The following is a 13182-nucleotide window of genomic DNA, read 5'->3' on the forward strand; positions in this document are numbered from 1 at the left end:
GGTGAACTTAAAATATAAATTTTTATAGATTTGACAGCTCTCACCCATCAATTAGCGTCTAGTTGACAATAACTATTACAATTTGGTCAACAATTTCGATATTGTTTGTCTAATGTCGGGCTGGACGACGATCTAGGTGATTTATTGCTGCAGCCGCGTGTCACGTGCAACAAAGGGGGGATAAACATCTATTCCCGTCTTGTTGACCCTATCGTCTATCGAGTTACAGTAATACAAACGATTATTTTCTTCTTGTTGATATATATTTTTAACAACTATTTCGTAAAGATCGTTGCGGTCGTTAACCTTGGAAGGTCTCCTTAAAATTCTTACCTCAAATTTTTACATAAAATTAAAAGGTTTATAAAAAGAGCTGTACTACTCAAAAAGAAAAAGGGGGGTTTTAGACCCTCGCAATAAGTACTGTTAATAATGTAAGATTCACTGAAACTTAATATCATTTAATGTTTAATTACTTACTGAAAGATATATACAAACGATTATGTAACGCATACAGCTGCTAGCGAAATAAGCGTCAGGTGACAAGAGTTGACGAACGAAATGAAACACGGGGATTCCCCGAGCGTAAATCGTAAACACGATGAATCACGAAAGTAACAAAACCGCGCGTTCGAGTAGGTTTTCCAATGCTCGAGGCGTAGGATTCAAATAGTAATAAACTTTTCAAATGTGTTTTACATTCAAATTACAAAAAATATTATTAATCACTGATAAATCAATTAATTTTGATACCGTTAATCTTCACCACGGAAGAGTCTTATATAAGGCACTTCTCATTCACACTGTTGTTACCGAGTTACGGATATACGCTCATATTCCCCATATGCTTATATTTTCCCGGTCTACGCTATTTGTAATTCTTATTGACACGAATAATATTATTCGTCGAACTCGAGGCAATTCTAATACAGAAAAGGACAAAGACGTTATGTTTTGACGCCCCCAATAATCACATAACATCATAACTTACTCATGTTGAAGTTAAAGCATTGATACTAACTACTACATCAACAGCAAAAACAGTGAATCGCACTCAGCATACAGAGACAACAAAAAGATTTCTTCTTCTAGCGATTTACGTTGTAGATTCTATGCTTTAGGAATGCCAACGAAATAAACCAAAAACGTTAGTGTATTACTTGAATAACTAACTAATTTCAGAGTAAGCATTAAGTAGTGTAGCGCGATTGTCTACGACACCGTTCTGAAGTAGATTTAATGGGAAAACGAAGGACATTTTTCTGTTTAGCCTCGGAGTACCGGTTCTTTCATTGTCTGAAAATTAGTTCATATTAAGTATTATTATAAATTATTCTCATAAAAATAGGAATTACACCGTCCAAAGTAACTTTCGACGATTATTTGCGTATTTACAAACTTCGTTTCTTGTATTTAATAATATGTTTGTTACATTTGGTACGAGAATAAATTTGATTATAATTTTAATCATTTTATCCGGTTATCAGACTTTATCATCTTCGAATGAACTTTAAACTTTGCCATCCGATGGCGTGTACCTGGAAACGGGTGAAGTGTGCTTTTATTTCTATTTAAGTGTAAGTAAATAATAATAAAAGGCTAAGGACTTCAGCGAAATTATGCACCGATTATGATCTTCGGTATATCAAATAATATAAAATATACAGCGTGTGTTTGTTATAGAATAAAAAAGATTGCACTCGTTTAAAAATAACTCAAACAACCGTAAAAGACTCGAGTGTGTATCCACATACATAGTGTACATATTTTGATATTGTTTATATGTTAACGAATAATTATACGTATCTAGAAGTTTCTTTACTATTAAAATTATGTACATTAAATAATTTTCAAGGTTTCATTCATTCTGTTGACCTATTAAATACAAGTATTTAATAGACGAATAGATGGAAAGAAAACCTTGTAAATTCCTTAATATTCTTTTCACACGTCAATTTTTTAACATAATGCCGCCGGAAAGTAATAAAATAAACGAACTGGTATGAAAGAAATAAAAATCGAATTAAAGTTACGAATTAAAAGTGTGTTGATTTATCACGAAATATAAAACAGAGAAACAAACTTATATGAAATCGGTTTCCCTTTTTTTATTTTGCACGACTGTTATTTTTAGTTTGTATTATTAAATGTTAAAAGTTTATCATAAAATACAGTGAGTTGTGTTGTTACATCACACAGCAAATGCCAAAATGCGAGAAGGAAGAATCTGTAATTGACAATATCAGAGTGCACCCGTTGACCTCTGATTAACTAATTAAACTCGACGTCCACGCGTGTAAATAACCTTTATTCTCTTTTAGTATGCCACTCCGCCTCGTTGTTTGATAAGAAATAATTGTCACGAACTTCGAAAACGGGTATTTTCAGTAAAACAATTATTAATATTTGGCAAAATTTTACTGCTGATTTGACGATTAAGCAGATCTAAATATAGTGATTTATTTCTTTTTAGAATTATGCATAAATTAACATTATTTTTAACACTGGTAACCTTATAAGCAATTGCTGATATGTGGTCATTAAACTGGCTTTCTCCTTGGCACACTTTTCTTCCTGCGTAAGTATTCTCTGGTTGTTTTGTTCTAAGACGAATTACAGGATTTTTGCTTTGTAAAACCTCAATCTTTAGTAAAGAGTAAAATAATTTATGTAATTTAACTGAATTTTAGTTAAATGGTGTATATATAAATTGAAAAGAAACTACACTGGTATATCTGGGACTATAAGAAGCTTTTTTATTACTCCCAAGTACAAGGTAGTAATGTTTTTGTAATTAAACTGTATTGGTGTTTATCTTGTTAGGCTTTATGTCAATCGTAATTTAAACAGTAAATAATTCTTTATACTAAAAAATTAGAAAGGTTTAACGTTTCTAATAACAATTATAAAGACGTTAACTTCGATATTATTTTATGACATCTAATTACTTTATCATTTATGTTAAATGCATACTTTAAATTTTTATACTAATGTACTTTAATTAATAATACTAAAATATAAATAAATAATAACTATTATGCTACTGAACAATATACTATCGAAGCTTATAATTACGTAACTAACATTGTTTATTATTATTAATAGTAAGTGTCCAGATTACCCAAATTTAGTAGTGCTTAATCTATAGATATAATTGAGACGAGTTGATAATAATAATAATAATAATAATAATCAGCGCAGAGCCCAAACGGTTAGGAGTTGAAAGTTGAAATTTGGTACACAGTTAGGGTACGTCACGAGAACGCGCACTAAGAAGGGATTTTTCGAAATTCCTACCCACGGGGGAGAGAGACAGGATTAAGTCTTAACACTTCCATCAACAATGGAATTGTTAAGTAACAATTGAAGTGTTAAGAGAAAGCGACGTGCAAGACGCAGATGCAGTTTTTCGCTTTTGAGGGAAATCGAACATATTTTTAGACCCATCTAAAAATTCTCTAATTAGTCTGGAAACAGGGGACCCAATTCTTGCATTCTGTGAAAACGGGTAAGGTTGACTATAACGTAATCTTAATCTTCTCTATCGTTACTTTTGCCCGAGCAATTAAAAATAACGTTTCCCAGAAGTTTGCCAGTTTTTGGACAAAATAACGTTCTTGTTTCATTGGTACCTTCTATGTAATTTATTTATTAAAGTTTCTTTTGGAATGTTAAATTTTTTGCTAGCTTATTAGCACTCATTTTATTTTCACCTATTGCTTTTACAACTGCATACAAATCTTCACTATATTGAAAACGTCTGTAGGCTTTCTTCTTTTTATTTATTTCATCCGCCATTTTGAATTTATTTAAATAAAAATAAATTAAAATGTCTTTAATTATTCATTTCAAACCGTTTTAATGCGCAGCAATGAATGACCACATAACTTTGAACCATGGTCATTTACTGGTACAAGTTAGTTTTTTAGTCATTCACTCATACGTCATGAACCAACATTCACAGATCTTGAATTTTCTGCTCAAACGAAAATAACGTATATTACTTTATCACCATTAAATGACCGAACTGTTCCTTCACTGGAAAAGAATCACTTTTCAGATCCAGTGAGTGACTACCCCCGTATCTACACACCTTTAAAGGTTAGAATTAATTTTTGTACTAAAACCATACTTTGAAATATATACAAAACTATTTCTTTACTCGATGCTTAGGAAAATCAATAAATAATTATTTTAAAATGCTGCTGTATGAATCCTTGCCACAATTCTTACCTTATTACAATGCAAGCAAGATCACACCTTACACACATCTCGGAAAAGCTGCCATATTTCAAACACTACACGCGTTTCTAAATAACCAATGAAAGAGAATATTTCAAAATGTAGTTGATTTTCAATAATTCAGCGCTTCTGATTAGTTTTTCTTGCCGTGTCGCTTATTTTAAACAATTTTCTGACAATATGGTCATTCACTGGTGCAACTACCCTACTGGCAGATAATATATTTTGTGGATATTTTATCTATAAGCAAAAGATTTTATCTTTAAGCAAAAAACAGAAATTAATTATTTATTGTTTCACATAATACTTTGCAATTAAAACATGTAAATTTCATTTTCGTCACAATTTATTTGGATATTGTATAATAAAGTGTAGAAATAAAATTCATTCACGAAAATATACTAAAATGGCGAAGAACTTTCGGTATTTCAAAAGAACATTCAATCTCTCCTTATAATTATTTTTGGTTAATGTTACCCATGGTGCCAAAATGGCGGCTTGTCTCTGATTGCAGCAAACAGAAGAAAGGAAACAGTGGGGACTCACGTTCTAACCTAACCTAACCTATTCTAATAAATTACCATAATTATTACCAACAAAATTATTAGAATAGGTTAGGTTAGGTTAGAACGTGAATCCCCACTGTTTCCTTTCTTCTGTTTGCTGCAATCAGAGACAAGCCGCCATTTTGGCAGCATAGTAACATTAACCTTATTTTTCTTTCCCTTATTATAAAATGCATAAGTAAGAAGTAAACTTAATTAATGCTTGTAGTTTTTAAAACATTATTTAATTAATATTAGTCTATTGTGACTATAATGTACTAACAAGACTGTTTAAAATGATTTAACTTGCGGAAGAAATTAGTCAGATTGAACCAAAAAAAGAATAAACTTTTGTTTGCACCTGTATGCAATAATTTTTTATTGTTTTGGCCCTTTTCGTCCATCATCTGCAGGTATTTTATGTTATATTTCAAAAATACAATACATTTTTAATTGTACAGTATTAAAATTTAAAATTCAAACCGAAATTATTTACTTAAAATAATTTAGACGACTTATTCCTATCTTTTACACATAAAACTCCTATTAGACGTCGTTTATTTCCTGTTGTAATTTCTCACTGTCAGCCTGGTTAAAATATTTTGTATTTTTAAATTAGAAAATTATAAATTATTTCTTTTTTAATTTCTTACTTGTTTCTATTTCCTTCCACTCTCTTTTCTTTATGTGGCCCTCTGTACTTTTTCTCCTCTTCTTCTGTTGTGTTTAAATAGAATTTCTGAGAGGACCTCTATACAGTAGATGCAATTATTCCATGTCAGATGTATTTCTTTTCCGTTATTATTTTTGATTTTAATTCGTTTTATTATATTTATATGTTCACAGATTTGTTATTTAAGTGTATTTTTTCTAGCTTCGTCATTTTAAGTGATTCTCCTATTTCACATCCGTTCTCATCGCAAAGACGTGCTACTGTGTTTGCTTAATTATTCTGAACTGGTCTTATATGTTATTTAATTCTTATTCCCGACTTTAGTTTAATTTTCCTGCGTGTTTTAAATTAATTAGATAACTACAATTAAATGAACAAACTACTCCTTGTTCTTCTGCTATATCTTTTTGTATTCCTATAATTAATATATCTTTATTTCATTATGTTGATCTGGTATTACATTTATATATTTTTTTTTAACAGTTTTATGCGTATGAAATGTTTGACTATATATGTATTTTGCATGTGATAATGTTGCATGTTTCCTATGAAGCGTTTTACTCTTTATTTGATAATTTGTTGTTGTTGTATTTTCGTACTTTTTTTTAAATTTTATTCACGTACATTTTGAATATATATGTATTTTTTTCATACTTATTGATGTGTCAGAATTGTAATTTATAATTTTTGCTAACCAGTATTGGAGAATGTAACACAGGAACGTTTGTTGAAGTGACATCCTTCGCTTACACCGTCCAAAATTTTCACCACCCCTACTTTAAGTTGGCCTACTTAAGATGATACATCTTTTTTATGGATAAAAAATAGAAGAAATGAGTAATTTATACTTGTTTGTTTTATTTTATTACCTGTTTTGAGGAGATCACTCTTCTAATGTTGCTTAGAGGTTTAAGTAATTGTTTTAAATAGAAATAAACAATTTATATACTTGTTATCAAGTGGCGTGCCGTGACATTTGATGACAGGGAAGCTGTGTTTCTGTAAGAAGCCGACTTCCAGGGGCAATCAGTTAATTGCGCGTCAGTGATGGTCTAGGGCAGTGGTTCTTAACCTTTTTATACTCGCGGCCCACCAAATATTTCATAATTTTTTGTGACCCCCATTTTTTAATAATAATTTCTATTTGATAATTTGATAATTTATCTATAATAAATTGATTTTTTTATTATTGCTTTATTTTTTATATAATAAATGTAAATCATAACTTTATTATTTCATTATCTATTTAAATAACATTCAAACTTCACAATTAAACACGAAAACTCATTAATTTTTAACAGAAAATAAAATAAGAAACATGTCGATAAATCGATCCAATGTCGATGCTAAAACTAAACTAAAACTAAAACGCCCACTCGTGGTAAGGATTTTGCATAACTTTTGCAAAAATATTTAAATTTTCAAAGCCTACTATTTTTCCTAATTATTTTTAAAATTCCAAGCATTAATAGTTTCTTAAAATTGCTTTGGAATAAAAGAAGTAAATACTGCGGTGTAAGTAGCATATTTACATTTATTTCTTCTGTACTAACAAAGTTGTATGCAGGAAGAAATACAAAATAAATAAATAAAAACTAAATAGGAAAACTTTATCTCTCTTATTTCACTTTTCAATACGATATTCGGATTATACATCAATTTTCTTTTTATTATATTCTGACGGAAATTTTGCATAATTTGGCGGCCCCCGGCAAACTTCTTACGGACCCCCAGGGGCCGCGGCCCCCCTGTTAAGAATCACTGGTCTACGGCTCGGATGGCCGAGCGGTAAAAGTGGCAGCCTACCGCTCTGGGGGACCCGGGATCGAATCCGAACGGGTCGAATAATCCCAGGAATTTTTCGGGGGGTGGTCCGTTCGGATATGTCGGGCCCCGTCCCTCACCACCCGGTCGCCCCATTGTGGGCCTGGCCGAACCCATAATGGGCCTACTAAAAGAGGCCCTCTTAGTGCCCACAGGGCGGAAAGAGTTAAAAAAAAAATAAAAAAAAAAAAGGTCTATTCGTATTCATTTGTTCGATAAGCCAGTAAAAACTGTAGACTTCTCTAAATGTATTTTTAATATCACAATTACATTCTGAATCGCTAGCCACGATATAAGGGCTAAAATTAAAAATAAGTTATAATAACTTACTCGGTGAAATAAAATGTGCGGTGGATATACATACCCGGTACAATGTATTGTTCGATTGTATTAATATACTTTTAAAGAAAATTATAATTAAAATATAGCTTTGTAAAGAAACGTACATAAAAATAACATAAAATAGTCTTTACTTTTTAAATCTTAAAACAATCCACTTAGTCAAATATCTCGATACGAGTAGCTAATGGATGGAATCGGAGACGGTCCAGGTAGGTGTGTAGTGAGTGTGTGCGTGCCAAATCCCGAGGGTGCCGATACCGGTCAATGTCAAATGCCTCTTTTGTCGCGTCACTAGTATATCTCAAAGGACGCCACAGGGCTGTTGTAAATTTTAAACGTTTCTCACCGTAGCTGTAAAAATCTAACTATGTTAAACTTAATAGTCATTCGTTTTAATACTCAGGTGTACACGGAAATCAGTTTCCCACTGTACTGAGCGAGTGATTGGTTCTGTTAAGCTTTTGTTGAAGTAAAATTCTGGCTCTTTCAACAGGGTTTTATTTATGTCCCCATTCCCTAAACTCTTAATTATTTAGTCACTTCTTAAGTAGAAATAAGTTGAAACCAGTTACTTTGTACCTGAATATCTGTAGTCTTGAGAAAACAGTGGAAAGACAAATTTTTATGACAACGGATATATAAATCGTAAATTTAAGGAAAATAAATTCTAGAGCTTTTTTTTGTACCATTGTATGTACTGTACGTCTCATTCATTAAATTTGGTTGTAAATGATGCTGCCAAAGTAACAGTTAATTTTTAACACTGTACTAGAATTGTACACGTTTTTTCTGCATCCTCTTACAGATGGGACGTACTAAATCGTAATATCACCGGTTTAACATCGAAATCCGTAAGTAATATAAGATGGGAGAGCGGAATAAACGCGGAATAAATATATCAAATATTTTAATGGAGTTTTTTTAAACTCCCGTCAACTATACAGAACTATCATAAAAACGTGCCAGTAAACTCCTATCGGTTGGGTTGTTATAAATCTAGTCTAGGGTGGGCAACCCTTTTTATAACATGGGCCAGAATAAATTTTACGTTTTTTTCCGCGCCGTAGTAGTTAATTGACGCCTTCTTGCGACTCGTAATTTTTTTAGTCTGCAAATATGAAATAAATAAATAAAAAGTTAATTACTACATTTATTTCTCTTATCGTTTTCGAAAATTACAAAGAATTGGAAAAATAACTATTATTAGTTATTTTTCCAATTTAATAATCTATTAAAGATCTCGCGGGCCGGATAGAAACTTTTCGCCAGCCGTAGCTGGCCCGCGGGTTGCCCGCCGTTGATCTAGTCTGCTCATGGTTCACATAATCGGGCAAGGGTGCACTAGCAGGCAGCTAACAGCCCACAACCGCTCCGGGATATAAAGTCGCGTACTCTTTACGCGTGTGTCGCTTCTACCAGCTAAACCGTGACGTTGGTGCACTGTAAACCGCATGTGCTAATGCCTATATAATCTGGCTGATTGGAGACTGACCCGGTTTCGACATTCCTTCCGCCACCGAATTATTCGAATATACAATAGCAATCTTATCGTTTTTTTCACATGTAGTATAGAAATGTGTAAAAGATACATAATGCAGTTATAATAAAATATTAATTTTAATTAATTCAAAGTACGTTAAAATATGAAAATTTATATTTTATAAAATTCAAGGGAAGGTCATTGGAAGGTGGAATCGGCGCTTCCATCGCTTCCAATGATGGCACGCCACTGCTTGTTATTCATTTTAGTAATTGTAATTTCCTTTCACAAATCTCCCAGTAGTACAAAGACAATAATTAATCAGGAAACTATTATTTCTAAGAATACTTATTTCTGAATTATATACAAGTTATACACAAATATTTCTAAGGTTATATCCACGATTTATTATCTAACTTTATGTAAAATTCGAAATTTATTTTCTATGGTACAACGAAAATTATATTACACTATTATGCTATCAGTAATATAAACATCGAATCCTATAAATTATTTCTTTTACACTTCGTTTCAGCACTCTGAGAAAAGATTTCACGAATCACTCGGCATTACGCTGGACAAATGGAAGAGTCTTTGTTAAGCGAAACAAACTATTTTCAGTGTCAATAACATTATTTTAAAGTTGTCTGATTTTCCAGCGAAGAAAATACTACGAAAGAAGCCTATAATGGCTTGCCTGTGTTGTAACCTGTTAGCAATGAAAATATTCATTTCCTTCATAAAAATATTCATTTCTGTCTAGTAATTTGTACCGTATTCGTTATATTGTATGTGCAGTATAATTTATTACGATGTGTTACTTTAGTAAGCATTCGTAATGCACATTTTATACATCGTATTATTAAAATTTTTATGAAAGGAAACCTGCAACGTCACAGCGGACGAAACAATCTGATTAAATCAAAAATAATAACATCGATACCGCGATAATTCTTAGATTTATTAAAACTTCTCGTTAATTTATGAAATCTGTCGTCTGTAATGTCGCGTGATTCGTGAAAACCTTTGACTAAATCACGAAAAGTTTCCTTTTATAATAATTAAGAATTAGCGCATGAAATTTTTCGCATATATTTAGAATCACGTAGAATTTCAGATTAAATTTAACATTAAAAATAAAAATTATGCTTTCGAAACTTACGTATACAATTAATACGCAATTAAGTACGATATTATCTTTTATTTAATAATAAATTAATCACGTTATTATGTATCTTTATAGATAATATAGGTTGTCGATATTAAGAGCCGAATTCATATTTGCTGAGTTTACTCTATAATTAACATGTATTATATTGACTTTCATGGAATAATATATAATAAATTACTTAATTTTGTTATATATTTTTACAGATATCGAATATGTTTATTGGAATTGCGTATCGCTTTCTTTCCAAAATATTTCATAAACACGGAATAAATGTCTCAAGACACACCTCATGGTGTATAGTTGTGCCTATCTTCATGACATTGTTATCAGCCACAGGATTTCAAAAGTTCTCTCAAGATCTTGGCGAAGACTCTCTAATTCCAATCGGAGGGATTATCGACAAGTACAGGTCGCATTTGATGCAATTATTTCCTATAGATCTCGCATCAAACTTCGACCCAGCAAGATTATTGCACGTCATTCATTACGGAATCGTTATTGTCGAAGCTACGGACGGAGGCTCGATTCTACGAGAGTTCGTCTTTCGGGAAATTGTCACTTTGGATCGAGAAATTCAAAACTTCTTTGTTGACGAAGACGACGGGTGGAACTACAAAGACATTTGTGCTAAAAATAACGGAAAGTGTTACGAAAATAAAATTCTTCGTATAGACAATAAACTGGAAGCGTTGCAAAACGGAACATTTCGGTTGAAATATCCAATTGGCGAAACGAGTAGAAATTACGACGTTTTAACTCTGGGAGGTGTGGAACTGAACGAAGAGGGTTACGTATTATCTGTCAAGGCTGTTAAATTGTTCTATTTTCTGGACGATTCGAATAAATGGGCAGAAGAAAAAGCCATAGAATGGGAAAATCGATTCGTAGACATCTTGAATAAATTGAACTTTTCCTATATTAAAACAAATAAAGATGTGTTTATTTCTAGGGATGAATCGAAAGCGCAAGTTTTTCTCGCTACCCTAAGATATATTCCGAGTTCTGCATTGTTGATGGTTACGTTTACCATTGTTAGCTGTTTATGGCCAGACTTTCTCCGAAGTAAACCGTGGACCGGAATTATGTCTTCGATAGCCACAGGAATGAGTGTAATTTCTGGATACGGCGTTCTGCTCTATGTAGGTCATAGAATATCTCCTGTAACATTTATGATTCCGTTTCTTATTTTAGGTAAGTCATTTCGAATGTAAGAATAATAGACATTAGTTTGTTGTGCACCCCGTGGCCGAGTGGATAAAACTACTGAACAGTAGTAATAAATGAGTTCCGGACTGACTAACAGTTTGACCATGTGGTGTTTTACGAGTAGTTTTCTCGTGCCTTACACCTATATAAAAGCCAGTTTTCGAGAGATAGTACTCTCGGGAAGCACGATCTTACAATTATTGCGGATTCTAATTTAATGAATTTAATCCTTGCGATAGTTTGTTAGTCTGAACCACTATCTGATAATCTATGGCATCAATGATTGTACGTGTTATGTTACAATCATTGAAAATGCAATTGTTCTGCATCGATATTATAATTGCAATTGTTATAACATTTTTGAGAGTTGATAAATATTTTTCTGTAAATTATTGTTGTCGAAGCATTTTGATTTCAATACTCCAGCATTTTCCACTATTTCAAAATAGTTAATGACAGATTTTGTGCATTGTAAATTTTAAGCATTACGCAGGTCAACAACGGTTTTGGTGCCGGAATATTTTGAGCTGATATCATACGAATTTGATGCCCTGAATACGAATATGGCATTGTTTTTGGCTAGGAGCTCTAATTTTTAAGATATAGCATTTTAGCGAAATATACATTGGTGACAATCGAGTGGGTTTCCGACTTATTCGGCACCCCCCCCGATTTCACATATTCACACTCACTTGTCAAGGATGACTGTCGGCTTCGCCTTATCGTCGACCCCATCCTTCCTCCTCCTCCACTCGCGTAACGCGTAACGCGCCGTCGACGTAACAGCCATCCTTGACAAGTGAGTCACGGGAAAAAGAGGTACGACTCCCTCTTACCTCCCCGAGATCTCACACATTTCAATATCTTAAGTTAAATCCATGGATCGAATAAAAAAACTAAACACGGAAATTTTATTATTATATTATGCAAGTATTATTCATACAGAGATAGTGGAAAAAGTCATCGATAAAAGTGAATAGTTACACATTCAAGAAGCTTCTTTTTCGTGACTTTCGTGAATGTATTTTGGAAGAGTCCCTTTTTAAACTCCAGCAGTAATCTGCCATCGTATGCGTATCCCATCTTCCTTGGTAGCGGTCCTCCATAGTTTCAATATCTTGGTGAAATCTTTTATCTCGTTCTTCACTGGTGTCTCCTAAATTTTCAGGTAAACGGTCTAAGTGAGTGTGTAAATAGTGCACCTTAATACTCATATTACACCCAAGGAATGTGAAACTGTTAAGCATCTCGTTAAATTAATATGCCTCAATGTCCTTAATTTATTATAATACAGTATTATTTTCGTCTACTAGTACGTATTTTCTATTATCAGGACTTATTAGGTGGTTTTAAGGATTCTGCAACAAGGTTTCACAGATCAGAAATTTATTTTATTTCGGTATCAAATAAAATAAATTTCTGATCTGTGAAACTGTGTTGCAGAATCTTTAAAACCACCTAATAAGTCCTGATAATAGAAAATACGTACTAGTAGACGAAAATAATATGTTAAGCATCTGGTTTTACCAGTTCAACATAGTTTTCAACTTTGCGTTGCAGGATCGTTAATGAGTTGTCTTATTTGTGGGCCGTCAAATATTCCTGCTTTAATTTTTTCCATACTCGACTGAGGCATTTTTTCCCTATATATGCAAAGCGTGATCCGTTTTTATCAAGAGCATTTACAAACTGCTTCATT

The 13182-nt window shown here is 32.5% G+C and overlaps 1 protein-coding gene across 1 annotated transcript in view; it reads left to right on the forward strand.

Moving 5' to 3' along the window:
• The first annotated feature begins 10477 nt into the window (after nt 1-10477).
• LOC136973140 (patched domain-containing protein 3-like) overlaps nt 10478-13182 on the forward strand; it is a 39547-nt gene continuing 36842 nt past the window's right edge. The window contains exon 1 of the mRNA XM_067267836.1: nt 10478-11468. Within this exon, the coding sequence (XP_067123937.1) occupies nt 10490-11468 (979 nt within the window). The 5' untranslated portion in view covers nt 10478-10489. The remainder of the gene's footprint in view (nt 11469-13182) is intronic.

Source organism: Centruroides vittatus, unplaced genomic scaffold (genome assembly GCF_030686945.1).
Source record: "Centruroides vittatus isolate TY-2023 unplaced genomic scaffold, ASM3068694v2 contig_3091, whole genome shotgun sequence".
Classification (NCBI taxonomy): Eukaryota; Metazoa; Arthropoda; class Arachnida; order Scorpiones; family Buthidae; genus Centruroides; species Centruroides vittatus.